Here is a 23,865-nt window from a genome sequence, read left to right as displayed (position 1 = left end):
TTACCAGAGGGGAGGTGGGTGGGGAATGGGTGAAACAGGTGAAAGGGATTAAGAGTACACTTATCCTGACGAGCAGTGAGTGATGTATAGAACTGTTAAAACATTATGTTGCATACCTGAAGCTAATGTAACACTGTATGCTAATTATGCTGGAATAAAAAAATTCTACTTTTATCTGTTTTATTACTGGGATTTGAAAACTAGAATTTTATTAAAAAAAACAATTTCACTGCTGAGAATTATTTATAAAATCAGTGTAACATAGCATCATCAACAATAGCCAAATTATGGAAGGTGCCCAAATGTTCACTGACTGATGAATGGACAAAGAAGATGTGATACACACACACACACACACACACACACACACACACACACACACTATGGAATATTACTCAGCCATAAAAACTAATGAAATCTTGCCATTTGCAACAATGCAGATGGAGCTAGAGAGTATTATGCTAAGTGAAATAAGTCAAAGAAAGACAAATACCATATAACTTCACTCAAATGTAGAATTTAAGAAACAAAACAAATGAACACGGGGGAAAAGAGTGGCAAACCAAGAAACAGACTCTAAACTAGAGAACAAACTGATGGTTACTGGAGAGGTGGGTGAGGGGATGGGTTGGTTAAGTAGGCGATGGGTATTAAGGAGGGCAGCACTTGCTGTGATGAGCACTGGGTGTTGTATGTAAGTGATGAATCACTAAAATCTACACCTGAAACTAATATTACACTGCATGTTAAATAAAAATTTGGAGAATAAAATCAAATCACTGCAAGGTACTGTTAAAGAATTCCATTACTGGAGTCCATACTACCATTTAAGACACTCTGGGCAAGGAGGACACTTTGGGCAAGTTTTTTAGTCTCTCTAAAACTCAAGCTTCTGCAGCTATAAAATTTTCATAACAGCAGTATCTATCTTACAGGGCTGTTCTGAGAATTAAATGAAATAAACACAATATAGTACTTAGCATAATATTTAGTTAATAATCACAAACCTGCATTTGAGATGAGAGCAGCATTGTTAAGTAAAAATTTCAGGTAAAAAAGAAAGTCTTCACTGAGGTTGTTCATTCAGTGCATTTGTTATTGAATTAAATTGCATTTCAAAAAGGATTTACAGCAACTTAAGAATACATCCAATGTAAGAAGAAAGTATTACAAAATAGATGTACAAAGAGGGCAAAACCAGAATAAAGGTAGGAAAATAAAATGAAATCAAGATAACATGTTTATTATAAAGGCAGATCATGTAATTTCCAAATAGCTACTATAGACAGGCTCTGTTTCCAAACATTTGACTCCGTTTCCCAGAAGCTTCAACAAAAGGAAACACAATCAACAATAACACAATCATTGCTGTGTTGCAATAAAATTCTGTTTATAGACACCAACATTTTGAATTTCCTATCATTTTCACATGCCACAGATACCATCCTATTGATTTTTTCCAAGTATTTAAAAATGTAAAAACTATTCTTAGCTTATGGTGGTGCCAGTAACAGGCTGAAGGTAAGATCTGGCCGATGGAGCCACAGTTTGCTGATCCTGGCCTATACAATAAAAAATGTCCCATCCCAAATGCCCATAGTTGAGAAGACCTATAGAACCGCTAAGCATTATCCCTCAGAAGTATATTATCAAGTTTTTTCCAACTTTTTCTTAAGATGCAAGTCAAATGTATAACAAAAATTACATTCAATAAAAACAATTCTAAGACAGATTTAAAAAAGTATGCTGCAAATATTATATAGCTTTCTTCCATTTCAAGCATAAAATATAAAAAAACCTAGATATATGTATAAATTTAGTGAGTGGGGACCAGGAATGCTAAACATAATGCTATTTTAAAAATAGTTTCTCTTATGGTCTTATCCTTGAGGACTTCATTTTTCTTAACTGAATTCTTAAATACGAATTAAATGGCAGAGTCCGGAGGTTTTATTCTCTGTCAAGTTGCTGAAGTATGTATTCTCCAGGCAGGATCATATAATTTCAGCCAGGAAGGTGGTCTTGCTAACATCTTTCTAAAATTCAGGAAATTAACTCAAGTCGGCACTATTTGATAGCTACCCCACTAATGTATGAGGATAAAGTCAACAGAGTAAAAGCAAGCAAATTTTCTTAGAAAATTATTTAAGTCTACTCTAAAACAAACATTAAAAGATAAAAGTCCAAGGTTTTTTCAAATATTTTATTGAGATGAAATTCACAGAACATAAAAACTACTCTGTGATATTTGTTACATTCATACTGTTGTACCACTAGCACCTCTGTAGAATTTCAAAACATTTCTATTACTTCAAAGTAAAACCCCATACCCATTAAGCAGTTCTTCCCCATTCTCTCCTTCCCCGGCCCTTGGCAATCACCAGTATGAGTTCTGTCTACAGATTTACCTCTTCTGTATATTTTATATCAATGGAATCATACAATATGTGATCTTTTGTGCCTGGCTTCTTTCACTTAGCAAGTTTTGGCAGGTTCATCCAAGTTGTACCATGTATCAGTATTTCATTCCTTTTTATGTCGGAGTAATATTACATTACTGAATCATTTTGCATCCCATTTAGCAATGTACAAGGGCTCTAATTTTTCTACATCCTTGCCAACATGTACATTCCTTCTTTTTGATTATAGCCATCTTAGTGGGTGTAAAGTGGTTTCAATGTCCATTTCCCTCATAACTAATGATGCTGAACATGTTTTCATGTGTTTGTTGGTCATCTGTATTATACCTTCTTTGGAGAAAGGTCTATTCGAGTCCTTTGCCCATTTTTAATGGGGTGGTTTGCAGTTTTGTTCTTGAGTTGTCATATATTCTGGATACTAGACCCTTGTCAGATACATTAAGGTCCCCCTTATTCACGGCTTCAGGCACTCCCAGGGCAACTGCAGACTGGAAGCTGACAGTCCTTCTTCTGATGCATGATCAGAAGGTCAACAGTAGCCTAACATTACATCACAATGCCTACGGCATTCACCTCATTTCATCTCATCAAAGTAGGCAGGCATTTTATCGTCTCATATCATCACAGTACAATATTATAAGAGCAAATGAGTGCACATTCACATAACTTTTATTATAATATACTGTTATAATTGTTCTTTTTTATTATTAGTTACTATCAATCTCTTACTGTGCCTAATTTATAAATTTAATTTTATCATAGGTATATGTGTATAGGAAAAAACATAGTATATGCAAGGTTTGGTACCATCCATGATTTCAAGCATTAACGGGGTCTTGGAACATACCCTCCATGCATAAGGTGGGACTACTGGATATGATTTGTAGACGTATTCTCCCATAGTTTTATACCAGTTTTCAATTTTTTAAAAAGCACAGCTCTTTTTGTCAAATTTAGCTTTCTCTATTTGTATTTTTACAAATGGAACTCCAATATAATATATAAAAGAGATAACAACGGAGCTCCTCCAATAGAAGTGGAGAAATCTGAAATCCTAATCACTGGGCATCTATCTGTCACAAATCCTAAAACACTTACACAAAGCAAATTAAACACAAAATATATGGAAAACATAGCACTCAACCATTTCACACAAATTTTAATCTGTCCTGAACACAGTGGAACACAGTCTAAAAGACATTGTCCTACACCATAAAGTCTTGGTCAAATTTTGATACCTGTACGGTATGTGCACCAGGAAGTACTATTATTAATGTTCATTTGTCCCAAATCTATATCAGACCTACTAACAATGCATAAGTACTTCAAATGTACCTACCTCTCTGCCATTTAAAAATAAAATACGAAATAAGGATCTTCAATCAAACATCAAACTGTCAGAAATAGCAGCAGAGATTTAAGTATTTATTTAGTAAGAGTCTACTACATCATTACAAATATCATTTAGAGAAAAATAATGCAGAATCAACAATTTTAAAAAGCACATATTTATAGCTGGAGTGACTATAATCTGTACTGAGCAGTATCTTTATACTTGGTCCCATCACATATCCAATGACACTGACAGGCTAGATGGTGATTAGGACTGGCTACCGTACACTTACAGAAAAGAAAGGTATCTAGCCTACAAAATCTTAGTCACAACAAATATACAAAAACCAACCAAGTTAACTAGTCTCTACATATAGGAAAAATAATCCTTCAATGATAAATGAGGACTTAAAGCAAAAACTCAAACAATAAATCCAAATTAAATTAAATTTCCAGAATTTCAAGTGAGTACTACCAGCAATGTATGGCACCCATAAAATGCAAAGAACTTTCAAAGTGTATCTGGCCACTGGTAATAGTGTCGGGACTATTTTGCTTATCCATTTCTCATAACCTAATTCCTATGTCTGAAAGTATTTCAAATTCGTGGTTAAAACAGTATTTCCTTAAAAACAACTTTGTGAAAATGTTTTTACCTCTTCTTCCTCAATTTCAGAGGTGTTAAGTTCATGTTTTTGACAGTAAGGACCCTCTTTCCAAGCTTCAGTATCACCACAGTCACAGAAACCTCCACCTCCTGATGTTGTCATCTTGAAAAAAAATTGTAAAGTATCTTGTCAATAAGTATTTACTGAGGGCTATCAGATTATAAATAAGAATATCAAGTGCTAAGGAAATAACAATGCTGAAGTGTTTAATTTCTTTGGAGGAGGAAAATTAAATAAAAGGCCAAACCTCTCAATGTTTTAAAGCTTAAATGAGCCTAAGCTAATTTAAGAGATTTCAAAATAAAATAAGCTACTCTGTAATGTCTAATAAACTACAGATATTTTAAAAAGGTAAAATGTGTCCACCTACAGGACTTCCTTAATTAGGAAAATCATGAGAGTTTTGGTATAATGCTGGTATCAATGCCACCAGGTTATAGTGCTCTAATGGAATGTAACAGATTCTAGATACCTAGAGTTGCTTTCCCCCAGGAGAGTCCAATGAGAGTGCTACATCTGCACTAGAGAAAGTGACCAACAAAAACTATAGAAATAGTTTGTTTTCTTTTCTAATACCTTCTAAATAGCATTCTTTGACAAGGAAAGAAGCTCAGGAAATGTAAAAAGTCAGACTGTCTAGTGAGGAAGTTTTCACCACCTGCAGGGTTCAAGAATTATTCATACTTCCCTAAGATAGGGCAATGATTCAAGGAATCTGGCAAGACAGAACTTATTATTTAATTATTAGAAATTCTGTTTTTTAAAAAAACATACTGTGAGAGTTTAGGAGTGGGTATTTGATGCAAATTTTAGAATAAGGCCTATCATATTCTGCCCCAAAAAAAAGTATCTGTGTGTTATATATCCCAATATAATTAATGTAAACCCTCAAATGACAGTTATTCCCAGGGGCTGAAAGGATATATGCCAAGAAACATGGGCAGGCAGCCATTTGGAAAATGATAACCCTACAGCTTCTGTGCTTCTTAGGGTTACCCAAGATAGGTAGAACAGCTTAAAGGAAACTGGGATTCTCTTACTGATCTATGAAACTAAAGAGAACATACAAAGATCCAAAGGGTCCAATTTTGTATCTGTTTTAGTATTTGTATATATATTTGTATATTTAGTATATTTTAGTATACTAAAATTTAGTATTTAGTTATTATTATCAATACTCGGGTAGAGTGAAGAAAAACAAACAGGAGGAAAAGTCCTGAGCCAACAGGGCTCCTGAATTAATAACAAGACTGCAATATTCCTCTCTACAATTTCATTTGAGATTACAGTGCAAAGTTCTAGCTACTAACATTTCCCTAACTTCTGGAATGTTCAAGGCTTTGTCTTCAATATCCAGTAGAGGAACCAACCAGGATAGGCTTAGCAATAATCTGCCTTTGTTCATATCCCTGCTTTAAAAGCAAACATACCTGATTTTTGGAAAAGTACTGGCTGCATTATAGCAGTAGAAAAATAATAAAATTGGTGGGTGTCATATTGTGGGGTTGGGCCCTCTTCTACAATGTAGCAGATGCCTCTTTAATATTAAGAAATGACAAATCTTCTGTAGAAGATGACCAACAGACAGAATATTTCTTAAATTTCCTGACACTTTTCCTTACTCCTTTTCTCACACAACCTTCCCTTCAGACTCTCCCTCCCGCTTTTACCTCCCACCTTTACCCTCTGATTTTTGATAATCTTCTGCATAAACCTAGAATTATGAAAGTAATAAACATAAGGAAATAGCAAAACAAACTAGGTGAAAACCAGTATGTAGGAACTGGTATCTGTCCTGTCTTTCCTAAACCATGTGTTCAAGCAGTCTGGATTCATAATGCATTTCTATACTGCTATCATATGTTTAACAGTGTTTAAATAATACATTTCTTCAACCACTCTCCTCCATTATAATGTTAAATCTTGGAATTTAAAAAAGGCAGAAAAGGTATCTAACATAAAATTTAATAGTGGGTATGGTTATTATCTGGACATTACTAACCCTATATCGATGGTCTCTGTGAATACTTCCCAAAAAGCACTCCATGCATAAAACACAAGTTGGATCAACTGCACAGTCTCTGTAAAGTTAAAGAAAAAAAAAATCAGAGTGTCATAAAATAACTGTGTATTCCACAACATAATATTTCAGTTGGAATCCATCCTAGAAGAGCCAGAATAGTGAACTGCCTTGGTGTTAGAAGAAAGAAATATTATTTCCAAAGATCTGTCAGATCTTTGAACAATGAAGTCAGTTTAAGAACCTGCTTCTCAAACTACTGGATGTGTACTATATCTCACACTAGATTTGGGGAAATCACATTTTTATCCCATCTCAGTTGTTTCATTTGCTTTCATCATACTGCCAGTTAGATAATTTACACATCATATCTTAAAGGAGAGAATCCCTATACTTCCATGAAATGAGATGGGGAGTTACAAAAATCTTTAAATTTCCCCTTATCCTAGTTACTGTAACCTGATAGGCAACCATTCTTCTGTGCTTACTGTGTGCCCTTTTATTTATATATGTTCCTGCAAAATGTTTTTAAGTGCATGTATTTTTAATGCATGTAACTCTTATTGTGTCATATATCTCATCCTGTTACTTTTTCACTTCCATAACATAGTCCATTCATTTTGTAAGTGAATATCTGATTTGCTGCTTCTAATCACTACATAATATGCCATGGCATATTTCCAAAAATATTTTCTCTCTCTACTCTCCCTATACTGGACACCTGAATTACCTCCAATGCCTTTCTACCATATAAAATGCTGTAATAAAAACAGTATACATGTTCTCTTATAGATGTGTCTGAGACTTTCTTTGGCATATAAACTCAGGAGCAGAATTGCTGGGTCATACACATGTCAAGTTCTTAATTTAAATGCCATGCTACTGTCTAGAGTGGCTACATATCCCCCACCAGTGTAGAGGGTTTTTATAACCCTGCATCTTCACTGCATTTGGTTTTATCTAGTTTTCTCTTCTCTTCTTTTTTTTTTTTAAAGATTTATTTATTTGACAGAGAGATAGAGAGCACAAGTAGGCAGAGTGGCAGGCAGAAGGAGAGGGAGAAGCAGACTCTCCGCTGAGCAGGGAGCCAGACGTGGGGCTCGATCCCAGGACCCCAGGATCATGACCTGAGCCAAAGGCAGCCGCTTAACTGACTAAGCCACCCAGGCGCCCCGGTTTTATCTAGTTTTCTAATATGTGCAAGGCCAACATGTTTGAAATGGTATCTTATTGTTTTAATTTGCATGTCCCTGATTGTTAATATGTTTGATCAATTCTTCATATGCTTACTGCTTTTGGGGTTTCCTTTTCTATAAACTGTCTTTGCCCATTTTCCTGCTGGGATTGCTTTCTTTATTTTATTTGCACAATCTAATCTAGAGGATATAATCACTTGGCAACATTAAACACTGCTAATATTGTCTCCCATTTGTTACCTGTGTATTAATTTTGCCCATGGGTCCTTTATTAAATAGAACTACCTATTTTGATGCAATTAAATTCACACATACACATGCAATAGGTTTGTATTTTGAGGTTTTAAGACGTTCTTTCCCGGGGCGCCTGGGTGGCTTAGTTGTTACACGTCTGCTTTGGCTCAGGTCTTGATCCCAGAGTCCTGGGATTGAGCCCCCCCAGTCAGGCTCCCTGCTCAGCGGGGAGCCTGCTTTTCCCTCTCCCTCTGCTGCTCCCCCTGCTTGTGCTCTCTCTCTCAAATAAATAAACCTTAAAAAAAAAGCAGGTAGTTCTTTCCCCAAACCCAGGTCACAAAAATATCCTTTATTTTCTTCTATTAACCTTTTGGTTTTAACTTCCACATATAGGTGGAATACATTATACCTCTGCATATGATGTAGAATAAAGTTTTATTTCTTAATATATACTGAGCTCTTTTTTTTCCAACACCATCTACTAAACAACCTTTTATCTATCAGTTGTAGTGTCACCTTTATAATATATTAAGTTCCCACATCTTCTTGGGTCTAAATTTAAGCTAATAGGTGGGAGTAATCTATTTGTTCCTACAACATACCACACTATATTACTAGGGCTTTGTAGTAGGTCTTAATATCTGGCGGGGTAGGTTCCCTTCTATTCTTTTTTTAAAATGTTGACTTAGCTATTCTCAAACTCTTCTTTATTCTTCCACATATCACTTAGGGTAAGTGTATAGAATCTCTCAAAAATATCCAGCTAAAATTTTGACAGAGGTTACTTAGAATTTATTGATAAACTTTAGGAGTAAGAACATCATTATAAAAGAAAATCATCACGGGGCACCTGGGTGGCTCAGTCGTTGGGTGTCTGCCTTCGGCTCAGGTCATGATCCGAGTCCTGGGATTGAGCCCCACATCAGGCTCCCTGCTCAGCAGGAAGCCTGCTTCTCCCTCTCCCACTCCCCCTGCTTGTGTTCCCTCTCTCACTGTGTCTCTGTCAAATAAATAAAATCTTAAAAAAAAAAAAAAAGAAAATCATCATGTCCATGATTATTTCTTAAGTTTTCTACTGAAGTTAAAAAGTTTTCTTCACATGAATTCTCTATATTCTTGATCAGATTGTATCTAGATACTCTCTAGGTTTTATTTTAAGTGATACATATTTTTAAAAAATCTTTTTCTAGTTGCTTAAGGATGATGAAAAGAAATAGCATTGATTTTTAGTACCCTTGATGAACTCAAGGCAATTCTAACAGCTTGTTGAATTCTGTTGTGTTTTTCTCCCAGGGTAAATGAATATATAGTCTTGTATATAATGACAATTTTATCTCTTTCCTTACAATATTTACACCTTTTTATTTTTCTTCCTTTACACTGTTGATAAGGACCTCCAGTGATATATTAAACAGCAGCAGTAAGAGTAGGCATCCTTATCTTGCTTTAGACATTAAAGAAAAACATAGTTCAGGGTTCTCCATTAGTATTATGCTCACAATAGGTTTACTAAGTGACCTTCTAGGAAAAAAAAAAATCAAGCATATATCTTGCCTTTCCTATATAAAGCGTATTTGAAGCTAATCAAAGGACTTTCTTTTATAAAAGACAAGCTAATAAGGAAATGGTAAGTTAGAATATTTTGTTACCTCCTAATAAAATAATGATCTAAACAACAAGCATCAGTGACTGCTAAAACATTAGATAAAAAGGCTAATGAAGACCTTTTTAATGGTTTCATCTGCCAGGTACCTAAACCCACTGATCATCTTAACAAACAAAAAAACCAGACAAGCATCATGTGCTTCCTGACATGAAGAATTAAGCATATCAATATTTATGAAGTTATTATTCACCCCCCAATACCATGTAACAATTTAATCATGCCTAACTACCTGTTTAGAGGACATACAGGGAATGAAGAAACATGTTAAGCAACACCGTGGGGACACAATAAACAAATCCAGACTGGAAAATTCCACAGGACAAATAACCTGGTTTCTTAGTAACATAAATGGAAAAAGGAAGGAAAAAAAAAAAAAGGAGAGGAGCTATTACAGATTAAAAGAAAAAATGAGGAATAACAGCCAAATGCAATGTGTGGACTTTGAATCCACATGTGAGTCACTCAGGACAACTCTACTCAGGCTAGATACTAGATAACGTTAAGGAATTGTGTTAATTTTTTTAGGATGTTAATGGTTGTAGAGAAAAAAAAGCTGTATTCTGAATAAAAGGGCATGCTGTCTGGAATTTGCTTTAAAATAATCTGGCAGGTGGGGCGCCTGGGTGGCTCACTCAGTTAAGCATCAGACTTGATTTTGGCACACGTCATGATCTCAGTGTCATGAGATTGAGTCCCTTGCGTCAGGATCTACACAGGGCGTGGAGCCTGCATAAAATTCTGTTTGCCCCCCCCCCACGTTTTTGCTCTCTCTCTCCCAGGATCCTGGGATCATGACCTGAGCCAAAGGCAGACACTTAACTGACTGAGCCACCCAGGTATCCCTGCTCTCTCTTAAAAAAAAAAATCTGGCAGGGCAAGAAAAAAAAGAGTGTGTCTATGTGTGTGCATAAAAAGTTGCTATATATTGGTAATAGCTGAAGCTGAGCAATGAGTACATGTCAGATTTATCATACCATTTATTCACTCTATTTTTAATATGTTTGAAAATGTCCATAACAAAAAGTTTCTAAAAATCCAACACCCAAATATTCAGTAGTTTGCTGAAAATTTATATCATAAACAATTGCTGAAATTTATAAAATGCTTTCCAGAATCAACCCAGAAAAAGTTTTCTTCTCTATTAAAATGGTGAATTACACTAATAATTGTTTTAAAGATGAACTATTTAGATTCCTGAGCTAAAATCCATTTGATTAGGATGCATTATTCTTTTAGTATATTCCTGGATTCTGATAGCTAATATTTTATTTAGGATCCTTTCAGCTACATTAATAAAAGAAATGGCTTTAAAATCTCTTGAATTTATCAGGGATTGAAAACAAGATTATATTAGGCTCATAAAGGGTTAAGGCAGTTTTCACTTTTTCCATTTTTTGTAGTAACTGTAAAAGAGGAATTAATTTTCCTTTGAAATATGGTAGACCTTACCTATACAGTCATACCTAATTTGTGGAAGGGAAGATCTCTGATTCCAATGTTTTTCATACTATATTCAAGCTGCTTATCATTTTTCTATGAATTTATCCATTTCATCTAAGTTTTTGAATTTTTTTTAGCATTTAGTTGTTCATAATTCTTGTATTTCAGAAGCTGCCAAACTTTCTTTAGTGTCTCCATAGTTTTTCTTTTTTTTTTTCAGGGTACCAGTAGACTAAAAGAAACAACTGTTCTGTTTATCAAATAAGGCTCAAACAACTTAATAACTATTGGTCACTGAACAGTTTTTTAAAAAGATTTTATTTGAGAGAGAGAGAGAGAGCACATGAAGGGGGGAGAGTCAGAGGGAGAAGCCGACTCCCTGCTGAGCAGGGAGCCCAATGCGGGACTTGATCCTGGGACTCCAGGATGATGACCTGAGCCACCTAACCAACTGAGCCACCCAGGCACCCCTACTGAACAATTTTTTAACACTTAGAATCAAATTGGACACTGCTATCTTCATTGCCTATTCCACAAAGTATCTGCTTTTCAATCATAGCAATGTTGAGGACCTAGTTTTGTAAGACATGACATCATCAAAAGGAATGCAGTGTGTTTCGCAATTTTCATTTTGAATTTTATGTATCTGCATTCTTCTTATTCAGTCTTGCAAGGAAATTGGTTTAACAATTCCAAAGAGTTAGTATATCTCAACTTTTTACTTTTATTTTCTGACCTTTTCTCTTTTTCCTTTGCATGTGCTCAATTGTTCTAATCTACTGAGCTGAATGTTTACCCTATTTATTTTTATTTTTTCTTTGAAATATTTTTACTCATAGAAAAGGTGCAAAAATAGTAGAGTTCCTTTATACCCTAACCAAATTTTTCCTGTTAATAATACAAGGAAATTAATATTGGTACAATATTATTAACTACAGCCCTTAATCAGAAGTAATCAGTTTTCCCACTACGGTCCCTTTTTCTCTTTCAGGATACAAGATACCACATTGTATTAGATGGCATGGCTCCTTAGTCGCCTCCAAATTCTAACAGTTCCTCAGTCTTTTCTCAATTTTTGTGACCATACACTTTTGAAGAGTACTGGTTATTTTGTAGAGGTCCCACAATTTCGGTTTGTTTGACATGTTCATGATTAGATTAAGTTACACATTTTTGGCAAGGATAACACAGAAGTGATGTTGCCGGAAGTGATGCTCTGTCTCTCAGTACACTGTAACAGGGGGCGCATGATGCTGATTTGATATGCTGTAGTACTGGTGGCATTAACTTTGCTTACTTGGTTAAGATGGTGTCTGCCAGATTCCTTCACTGTTAAGTTGCTATTGTACCTTTTATAATTAAATGTATTCGGAGAGATACTTTGAGACTATGCAAATATCCTCCTATAAATATCCTTTCTCAAACTTTCATCCACTACTTTTAGCATCTTACCAATGGATCTTGTCTACTGCTATGTTATTTGCCTAATGGTAACTTTCTATCCTGCATTCCTGACTTATTTATTAATTGGAATTTTTCAGTATGCGAAAAGTACTGAAAACATCCCTTCTCTCCCATTTATTTATTCATCCAAATACTTATGTATCAGTGCAGACTCATGAATATTTAATTCCATGGGTTATAGTTTAATCCAATCATTATTTTATTGTTCAAACTGTTTCAACTCTGGCCATCAGGAGCTCTTTCTGGTTGGCTCCTGTGCCCTTTCAACATGTCCCCCCCTTTTCTTGGGGGGAGGGAGCAACACAAGATGTTCCAAACTTAATTTGTATTTTCTATGTCCCAGCCCTGGAATCAATCATTTCATCATGGAGCTCTGATTCCTTTTATTGGACATTGGTATTTAGAAACCAGTATCTGGGTTTCTAGATGTGCTCACTGCTACAGGAGTTCCATTGTTTCTAGGCCCTTTCAGCAGACAAAACCAGGAAATGTATGTATGTATAGCTATTTTTTAATATTTTTTTTTCATTGTGATAAGTATACTCTTTAATCCCCACCTCCTATTTCCCCCATCTCCCACCAACCTCCCTTCTGGTAACCATCAGTTCATTCTCTATAGTTAAAGAGTCTATTTCTTAGCTCATCTTTCTCTGCTTGTTTGCTTTGTTTCTTAAATTCCACATATGAATATGATTATATGGTATTTGTCTTTGACTTATTTCATTTAGCATTATTCTCTCTAGCTTTATCCATATTGCTGCAAAGAGCAAGATTTCTTTTTTTTCTAATGGCCGAATAAAATTCCATTGTATAATATATACATCTTCTTTACCCATTCATCCATCGATGGACACTTAGGCTGCTTCCATAGTATGGCTATTGTGAATAATGCTGTAATAAACACAGGGGTGCATGTATCCTTTGAATTAGTGTTTTTGTATTTTGGGGGTAAATACCCAGTAGTATGATTACTGGATCATTGGGTAGTTCTTTTTTTTAAGTTTTTGAGGAATCTCCATACTGTTGTGGCTGCACCAGTTTGCATTCCTACCAACAGTCCATGAGGGTTGCTTTTTTTTTTTTTTAAGATTTTATTTATTTATTTGACAGAGACAGAGACAGTGAGCGAGAGAGGGAACACAAGCAGGGGGAGTGGGAGACGGAGAAGCAGGCTTCCCGCTGAGCAGGGAGCCTGATGTGGGACTTGATCCCAGGACTCTGGGATCATGACCTGAACTGAAGGCAGACGCTTAACGACTGAGCCACCCAGGCGCCCCTGTCATTGTCTTCTGTGAGCTCTCTGCTTCACATACGCTTTCTCCTTTAGCTTTGCCCTCACCACTCCTGATTTGCTATTTGATATATGATAATACCTTTCCTCCCCTCCCTTTGCAGCTGTAATAAAAATCAACAGGACAATAAAAAGCACTAAATTTGTCTGATGGAAAAAAAACCTCTATAGATATGATATTAACAGCTCCTCTTGGAACGGGGCTTGGCTGTACTAGGACCCGGGTTATAACGGGTGGGTTCACCGTGAAGGAGAAATCACTGGATCCAGGCATCACAGAGGGGAGCCCCCATGCCCTGCAGCAGCCCTCCCACCCCATCACCTCAGTCGTGTTCATCAGAATGCTCTGTCTCCCCAAGGCTGTCACATCAGAACTCAATGCTTATTTCTGTATTCGTGTATTATTTACATATAGTAAAGTTCAGCATTTACAGTGTACAGTTGGATGAGTTTGAGCAAGTGTATACAACCAGGTAATCACCATCACAATCCAGATGAGAACCACCCCTTCACCCTAAGAAATCCCTGTGCCCCTGTGCCCTCGCCCCCTTCCCCTCACCAACCTCAAGAACCACTGGGTCACTCTGTCACAGTTTTGCCTTTTCTAGAATTTCACATAAATGCTCTCACCTACAGTCTTCTGTGTTTGACTTTTTTTTCACTCTCACGTAGTTTTTTAAAAAATTTTTATTATTATGTTAATCACCATACATTACATCATTAGTTCTTGATATAGTGTTCCATGATTCATTGTTTGTACATAACACCCAGTGCTCCACGCAGAACGTGCCCTCCTTAATACCCATCATCAGGCTAACCCATCCCCCCACACCCCTCCCCTCTAGAACCCTCAGTTTGTTTTTCAGAGTCCATCGTCTCTCATGGTTCATCTCCCCCTCCGACTTACTCCCCTTCATTCTTCCCCTCCTGCTATCTTCTTCTTTTTCTTTTTTCTTAACATATCTTGCATTATTTGTTTCAGAAGTACAGATCTGTGATTCAACAGTCTTGCACAATTCACAGTGCTCACCATAGCACATACCCTACCCAATGTTATCACCCAGCCACCCCCTTCCCCCCCCCCCCCACCACTCAGCAACATTCAGTTTGTTTCCTGAGATTAAGAATTCATGAGGGTTGCTTTTTATTCACATCCTTGTCAACACTTGGTTGCTTGTTTTGAGTTTAGCCATTCTGACAGGTGTGAGGTGGTACTGCACTGCAGTTCTGATTTGTAATTCCCTGATGAATGATGTTGAGCATCTTTTCATGTGTCTGTTGGCCATCTATATGTCTTCTTTGGAGAAATATCTATTCATGTCTTCTGCCCATTTTTAAATTGAATTACTTGTTTTTTGGATATTGAGTTGTATGAGTTCTTTATATATTTTGGATACTAACCCTTTATCAGATATATCATTTGCAAATAGCTTCTCCCATTCAGGTTTCCTTTTAGTTTTGTTGACTGTTTCCTTCACTGTGCATAAGTTTTATTTTGAGGAAATCCTAATAGTTTATTTTTGCTTTTATTTCTCTTGCCTCAGGAGACATAACTAGAAAAATACTGCTACGGCTAATGTCAGAGAGATTACTGCCTATGCTCTTTTCAAGGATTTTTATGGTTTCAGGTCTCACATTTAGGTGTATGTGTATGTATGTGTATGATGAAAGAAACTGGTCTAGTTTCATTCTTTTACATGTGGCTATCCACTTTTTCCAACACCATTTGTTGAAGAGACTGTTTTTTCCCATTGTGTATTCATTCCTTCTTTGTTGAAGATTAACTGACCATACGCTTGTAGGTTTATTTCTGGGTTTTCTATTCTGTTCCATTGATCTGTGTGCTTATTTTTATGTTAGTACCATACTGTTTTAATTACTACCACTTTGGGGTGACTGGGTGGCTCAGTCAGTTAAGTGTCCAACTCTTGATTTTGGCTCAGGTCATGATCTCAGGGTCCTGGATTGAGCCCTGCGCTGGGTTCCATGCTCAGTGGGGAGTCTGCTTGAGGATTTCTCTCCCTCTGCTCATGCATGCACACACACTTCTCTCTCTCATAAATAAATAAATCTTTAAAAAAATTACTACCAGTTTTTTTTTAAAAAAAGATTTTATTTATTTGAGAGAAAGAACGCATGAGCAAGGGGGGAGGGGCAGAGGAAGAGGGAGAAGCAGACTCCCCACTGAGCAGGGAGCCTGATGCGGGACTCGAACCCAGGATCCTGTGATCACAACCTGAGCCAAAGGCAGATGCTTAACAGACTGAGCCACCCAGGTGCCTTACCACTTTGTAATATAACTTGAAATCTGGAATTCTGATACTTTCATCTTTGTTTTTCTTTTTCAAGACTGCTTTGGCTATTCAAGGTCTTTTGTGGTTCCATACAGATTTTAGGATTGTTCTGTGAAAAATGCTGTTGGTATTTTGATAGGTACTGCATTAAGACTATGGATTGCTTTGGATAGTATAGACATTTTAATAATACTTCTTCCAACCCATGATCATTCCATGGAATGTCTTTCCATTTCCTTGCATTGTCTTGAATTTCTTTCATCAGTGTTTTATAGTTTTCAGAGTACAGGTGTTTTACCTCTTTGGTTAAGTTTATTCCTAGATATTTTATTGTTTTTGGTGCAATTATAAATGGGATTGCTTTCTTAATTCACTTTCTGCTGCTTCATTATTAGTGTATAGTAGTGCAAAAGATTTCTGTTCATTGATTTTGTAAACTTTGACTTTACTGAATTTGTTTTATTAGTTCTAGTAGCTTTTTGGTGGAGTCTTTAGGGTTTTCTATATAGTATCATGTCATCTGCAAACAGTGAGAGTTTCACTTCTTCCTTACCAATTTGGATGCCTTTTATTTATGTTCTCTAATTGCTGTGGCTAGGACTTCCAGTACTATGTGCGTAAAAGTGGTGAGAGTGGACATCTTTGTCTTGTTCCTGACCTTAGGGGAAAAGCTCTCAGTTTTTCACCATTAAGTATGATGTTGGTTGTGCGTTTTTCGTATAAGGCCTTTATTATGCTGAGATATGTTCCCTCTAGGCCTACTTTGCAGAGGGTTTTTATCATGAAGGGATGTTGTACTTTGTCAAATGCTTTTTCTGCATCTACAGAAATGATTATATGGTTTTTATCCTTCCTCTTACTGATGTGACATATCACGTAGATTGCTTTGTGAATATTGAACCATACTTGCATCCTAGGAATAAATCCCATTTGATCGTGGTGTACGATTTTTTTAAATGTATTGTTGGATTCGGTTTGCTGGTATTTTGTTGTGGATTTTTGCATCTATATTCATGAGAGATACTGGCCTGAAGTTCTCTTTTTTTTGTGGTGTCTTTATCTGGTTTTGATATACTGGCCTCACAGAATGAATTTGAAAGTTTTCCTTTCTCTGGTATTTTCTGGAATAATTTGAGAAGAATAGGCATTAACTCTTCCCTAAATGTGTTACAGAATTCACCTGTGAAGCTGTCTGGTCCTGGACTCTTGTTTATTGGGAATTTTTAAATTACTGATTCAATTTCATTGCTGGTAATTGGCCTGTTCAAATTTTCTCTTTCTTCCTGTTTTAGTTTTGGTAGGTTGTATGTTTCTAGGAATTTATCCATTCCTTCTAAGTTGTCCAATTTGTTGGCATATAGGTTTTCATAATATTCTGTAACAACTGTTTGTATTTCTGTGGTGTTGGTTATTATTTCTTTCACTAGTGATTTTGTTTACTTGGGTTTTCCCTCTCTCTCTTTTTTTAAATGAGTCTTGCTACAGGTTTATCAATTTTGTTGATCTTTTCAAAGAACCACGTCCTGGTTTCATTGATCTGTTCTATTTTTTTTTTTAAGTTTCTATATCATTTATTTCTGCTCTACTCTTTATTATTTCCTTCCTTTTGCTGGGTTTGGGTTTTGTTCTTTTTCTAGCTCCTTTAGGTATAAGGTTAGGTTGTTTGAGATTTTTCTTGCTTCTTGAGGTAGGCCTATATTACTATAAAGTTCCCTCTTAGAATCACTTTTGCTACATCCCAAAGATTTTTGGACTGTTGTGTTTTTGTTTTCATTTGTTTCCACCACATGGCTTATTTTTAACCTTTCTTTTTTCTTGGCAAATATTTTTAAAGTATGTATTTCCTACTAAATACTCCTTTAACTATGTCCCCAAAATTTCAACACATAATGTTTTTATCATTCAGTTCTATTTCTAAATTTCCTTAGTGATTTCAGTGATATTCTTTTACTTAATGTTGGCAATGTTAGTTTCCAAACATAAAATTTATTTAACCTACCCTTTTCTTGTTTCTAATTTTATTAAACAGAGTGGGAGAACAATCTGTATGGCTCTGAGCCTCGAGAATTAACTAAAGTCTCCTTTAATGTCAAATATACAGATCGCTTTTCAAAAATTGAGATGTAATTCACGTAAAATTCATCTTTTTAAAAAATGTCCACCTTAGGCGCACCTGGCTGGTTCAGTCAGTAGAACATGTGACACTTGATCTCAGGATCATGAGTTCAAGCCTCATGTTGGGTGTAGGCTTTATGTTAAAAACAAAAACAAATACAATGGCTTATTAATTTTAAAAAAAGTGTCCAACTTGGTAGTTTGTAGTATTACAAAGCTGCACAAACATACCAACCAGAATGTTTGGAGAAATGTCTATTCAGATCCTTTGCCCATTTTTTAAATTTGATTGTCTTTTTGTGTCCCTTAGTTTTCTATGATAAATTCTTTTTGTCAGATATGAAAACTGCTATTCCAGCTTTCTACTGTATCATACTTTTGGCTGGTATTTTTTTTCTCCACTGTTTCTATTCCTATTTCTAGTGACTTTCAGTTTTACTTTACCTCTCATAGACAGCATTTCTGGATTTCTAAAAATCAACCTGAGAGCCACTGTCTTTACATAATTATAAAGAAAAATAAAGCCAGACCCTTTTTCTCTAAGAGCCCGTCATTTAACAGAAAAGACAAGTGTGTACAGTTACAGGACCAGTTGTTAATTGCCATAGTAAAGGTATGTTGGTTTGGTGAAAGCACACACAGATCCCTGAGATTTTAGAGCTTTAGCAAAAGCAGTCATCTCCAAACTCTCTTGAATCATACATTCTTATTAAAATGTTTACAACATGCACTATGTAAATACATTCGTATTACACACATATATTCATAGTAATTTTACATATATCTTAAAGTTATATTTACATACTACTATGTAGTACTAATTAGTCCCTCAATTATACTACTGTGTAACTGGAGTCCCAGGAGTGGAAAATATGAGGCAGAAAGTATATCTGAAAAAGTAATAACCTAAACTTCCCAAATTTGGTTAAAGACATCAACTTATGATCCAAGAAACTCAAGGAACCCCATGAGGATAAAAACAAAGAACAGACAGCTAGGCATATCATAACAGTCACACTAAAATCCAACAATAAAGTGAAAATCTTGAAGGCAGCTAGAGAAAACCAGCACACTTGATACAGAGTAACATAGACATCCTAATAAAAGCGGACATCATCAGAAACAACACAGGTCAGAAAACAATGGAACAAGATCTTTAAAATGCTGAAAAGGAAAAAAAAAAGTATCAACCCAGAATTCTATATTCAGGAAAATACCCCTAAAAAATGAGTGCAGACTTCCAGTTTCCAGTGAGCATGTAAGAAGTTTGGAGGTTGCCACATTTTCCTAACAAGTAAAAAGCTAAACAAACTGAAAAACCAACAACTCTTCTTAGATTTACAAAAGAAGTAAGGTCACAGGACAAACTGCTACCCTTGAAATTACAGAGACCAATAAAGGAATACAGAGAAACACAATTTATGAGAGCAGAAGCCCACAAACACAGTCCTCTACAGGAACCAGTCCTGAGGAAGGGAAACCTGAACTGTACCTGACAAACTGCTGGAGGCTCAGTGTGAACGTTTGAGAGATTAAAACTCCAGTCACTGGGAACCAGAGGGGGGCCCAGTCAACTGGGGGTCCTAACATTTGGTGAGTTTTATTTCCTGGAATTCTACTAGGTTCTCACAGTGAACATCAGAGAAAAATCCACTTGTGTTTCCAGCAGGTAGGAAAAGAAGGAACCATGCTGAAATATGCAAGGGCATTCTGTTCTTAAAAAGTCTGCCCTCATGGGGTGCCTGGGTGGCTCAGTCGTTAAGCATCTGCCTTCGGCCCAGGTCATGATCCTGGGGTCCTGGGATTGAGCCCTGCATCGGGCTTCCTGCTCAGGGGGAAGCCTGCTTCTCCCTCTCCCACTCCCCCTGCTTGTGTTTCCTCTCTCGCTGTCTCTCTCTGTCAAATAAATAACATCTTTTAAAAAAAAAAAGTCTGCCCTCAGAAGAAACTATAATCAGAGCCTACCTGCTAAGGTTTTATCAGAGTCTTAACTGACCTGGAAAAGAGAAATATCCACTTCCAGCTCACTCTAGCCATCCTGTCCCACATAAAGACAGGTGGGGGAGGCGGGTGGCAGCAATGAAAAGCACATGAGAAGTTCAGAGTCCAGAGGTACAGGCTCCCTAGAAGACTGAGACCTAATCATAGGACTATAGAATGCTTCCCCTCCCCCACACCTTACTACCACATCGCTAAAGGCCTATGGAATTCCTTTTACCTGGTATATCATATGCCTGGCTATCAAAAAAAAAAAAAAAAGCATAGGACTAACTAAAAGGCAAAAAATTCAGTTTGAAGAGACAGAGCAAGCATCAAAATCAGGTTAACGTCAGAAATGTTGGATTTATCAGATCTGAAATTTAAAACAACTGTTAACTAATATATTAGGGGCTCTGATAGATATAGACAGCATGCAAGAACAGAAGGGCAATGAAAGCAGAGATGGAAATCTTAAGAAGGAACCAAAAAGAAGCACTAGAGGTCAAAACATAGTAAAAGAATGAAGAATGCCTTTGATGGGCTTATTAGTAGACTGGACATAGCTGATCAAAGAATCCTTGAGTTTGAGGATACCTCAACAACCTGAAAAGCAAACAGAAAAAAGACTGAAAGAAAAACAACAAAATATCCACAAAATGTGAGACAACTACAAAAGATATAATGTATGTTTAACAGGAATACCAAAGAGAAAAAGAAGAAAGAAAAAGGAGGGATGCCTGGGTGGCTCAGTGGTTCACCTCACTTCATTTCATCATGCAGGCATTTTATCATCTCACATCATCACAAAAAGGGTGAACACGTACAATAAAATGTTTTGAGAGAGAGACCACATTCACGTAACTTTTATTACAGTATATTGTTATCACTGTTCTGTTATTAGTTATTGCTGTTAATCTCTTACTGTGCCTAATTTATAAATTAAACTTTATCATAGGTATGTATATATAGCAAAAAACACAGTATACATAGGGTTTGGTACTATGCATGGTTTCAGGCATCCACTGGGGGTCTTGGAACATATCCCATGTGGATAAAAGAGGGCTACTATAAATTAGGGTGTTCTGAAATAGACCCACACTTATATGGTCAAATGGTTTTTGATAAGGTACCAAAGCAATTCAATAGGGAAAGGAACAGATGGTGCTAGGACAACTGGATATTCACATATAAGTAAGTAAAGCTCAACCCTTACCTCAAACCATATAAAAAAATGTTCAAAATAGATTATAAACCCAGACATAAAATCTAACTTATCAAAGTTTATAGAAGAAAATATACAGACTATCTTTGCTACCTGGGAGAAGGCAGACATTTCTTAAATCATCAGAAAAGAAAAAAACTGGTAAAATGATATCACAATTAAAATCTTCTGTCGTTAAGACACCATATAGGCAAGCCATAGACTGAGAAAATATTCACAAAACATGTCTAACAAAGGACTTGTACCCAGATTATCTAAAGAACTCCAATACTCAATAATAAAAAGACAAACAATCCACTAAAAAATAGACAAAAGACTGGAACAAAAACTTCAGAAGTTAGATGAATGAGCAATGAGTACATGTAAAATTCCATCAACATCACTAGTCATTAGGGGTAATTAAAAACATAATGAGATACCACTACAAAGAATGGCTAAAATTAAAAAAACTGACAACATCAAATGTTGGTGAAGATATGGAGCAAACAGAATTTTCATACATTACTGGTGGGAACAAAAAACCATTTTGGAGAAAGTTTTGGCAGTTTCTTAAGTTCAACATACACCTGCCCTTTGATTCAGCAATTCCACTCCTAAGGATTATCCATGAAAAATTAAACATAAGTCCAGAAAAAGACTTGTTTACAAATGGTAACAGACACTAATGTATCAGGTAAGAATGTTCACTCTATTAGATTATTGTCCAGGAAGGCCTATTTTAATGGTATCTTAATATTCCTAAAAATCCTGAAGATTTTTTTTAATAGTTCAAGATTTATGTTATTTGGCATGTTAAACACACAGAAGTATGTTTAAGTACAGAAAAACACCTAGTACTTTAGTATGCTGCATTTAAAATAATGTTGGCATAAACTGATATGATTTAGGGGCATCTGGGTGGCTCAGCTGGGTAAGTGGCTTCAGCTCAGGTCATGATCTCAATGTCCTGGGATGGAGCCCTGTGTTGGGCTCCACGCTCAGCCTATTTGTCCCTCTTGCTCTCCCTCTGCACACCCCTCCTTGCGCTTGCTTGCTCTCTCTCTCTCTCAAATGGATAAAGAAATAAAAAATAAAAATAAAAACTGATATGGTTTATGAAAGAAAATTACCATTTTCTTTCCTTTAAATTTTCACTAAAAAAATAAAATTGTTTAAAAAAAAAAAGGGCGCCTGGGTGGCTCAGTTGGTTAAGCGACTGCCTTCGGCTCAGGTCATGATCCTGGCATCCCAGGATCGAGTCCCACATCGGGCTTCCTGCTCAGCAGGGAGTCTGCTTCTCCCTCTGACCCTCTTCCCTCTCGTGCTTTCTATGTCTCATTCTCTCTCTCAAATAAATAAATAAAATCTTTAAAAAAAAAAAAAAGGTGGGCACTTGGGTGGCTCAGTAGGTTAACTGCCTTCCGCTCAGGTCATGATCCCAGAGTCCCAGGATCCAGTACTGCATTGAGCTCCCTGCTCAGTGGGAGTCTGCTTCTCCCTCTGCCCCTCCCGCTGCTCAGGCTTGCTCTGTTTCTCTTGCAAAAATGAATAAAAAAATCTTAAAAAAAAAAAAGCATAAAAAAAGACATACAAACTTTACTCATGATAGCCTCAAACCGGAAACAACCCAAATGTTCATCAAAGGACAATGGATTATGGGCAATTATAAGTACATTCATACAGTGGAGTACTACTCAGCAATTTAAGTGGAACCAATTTCCAATAATCGTAACAACATGGGTAAATCTGATAGATACTATGTGAGTAAAAGAAGCCAGGCACAAAAGAATGATTTCATTTTTATGAAGTTCTAGAACAGGCAAAAATAAAAATAATCTGGGCGCCTGGGTGGCTCAGTTGGTTCAGCGACTGCCTTCGGCTCAGGTCATGATCCTGGAGTCCCGGGATCGAGTCCCACGTCGGGCTCCCTCCTCGGCAGGGAGTCTGTTTCTCCCTCTGACCCTCTTCCCTCTCGTGCTCTCTATCTCTCATTCTCTCTCTCTCAAATAATAAATAAATAAAATCTTTAAAAAAAAATAAAAATAATCTAAGGTGAAATTATCAGAACAGTGGTAACCTAGGGGCTGGAGCTACTCAGAGGGAAATTTCTAGTCAGATGGAAATGTTCATATCTTAAAGGGATGTGAGTTACATGAGGTTAACTGTTGTCAAAAATGTACAATTAAGATTTGTGCCTTTTGAAATACGTAAATTTTCCCTTAAAAAAAAAAAACCCTCAATTGGGCAAAAGGAAAATTTTAGATATAAATCTGAGTTTCCTTACCTGTAAGGATCAACTCATAGTAATATAGTCATAGTTCTACTATTTCCTAACATCTAGACAAAGGCATACATATAAAGTTGAATTATACCCCATGCATGCCTATGTTCAATCCTGCAACAAACTGGCAAAGAGTAATTAAACATGATCACAGATCTTTAAAACAAGAATACAAGACTCATTTTAGACAACTACAGGAATCCAAACTATCTAGGAGACGTCAACTGCCCACTCCCTGTCATTTTCCCAGGGCAAAGAGAGCA

At 36.3% G+C, this 23,865-nt stretch overlaps 1 protein-coding gene across 10 annotated transcripts in view; it reads right to left on the bottom strand.

The window, feature by feature from the left end:
- Positions 1-23,865, bottom strand: part of UBR2 (ubiquitin protein ligase E3 component n-recognin 2) — a 119,730-nt gene that overhangs the window by 77,214 nt on the left and 18,651 nt on the right. For 9 of the 10 annotated variants that reach the window (XR_012381909.1, XR_012381908.1, XM_073904987.1 and 6 more), the window contains exons 3-4: positions 6,423-6,501; positions 4,409-4,522 (exon numbers count right to left, since the gene is read on the bottom strand). The exons of the other annotated variant lie outside the window; for it this stretch is intronic. Coding sequence is in view for 7 of the 9 variants with exons in the window: in XM_073904987.1 (XP_073761088.1) it covers positions 4,409-4,522; positions 6,423-6,501 (193 nt within the window). In the remaining 2 variants the exon portion in view is untranslated. The remainder of the gene's footprint in view (positions 1-4,408; positions 4,523-6,422; positions 6,502-23,865) is intronic. 10 annotated transcript variants of the gene reach the window in all.

Source organism: Callorhinus ursinus, unplaced genomic scaffold (assembly GCF_003265705.2).
Source record: "Callorhinus ursinus isolate GAN/ISIS: 27379988/994484 unplaced genomic scaffold, GSC_fseal_2.0 scaffold22, whole genome shotgun sequence".
Classification (NCBI taxonomy): domain Eukaryota; kingdom Metazoa; phylum Chordata; class Mammalia; order Carnivora; family Otariidae; genus Callorhinus; species Callorhinus ursinus.
This window is presented reverse-complemented; position numbering and strand designations above follow the sequence as displayed.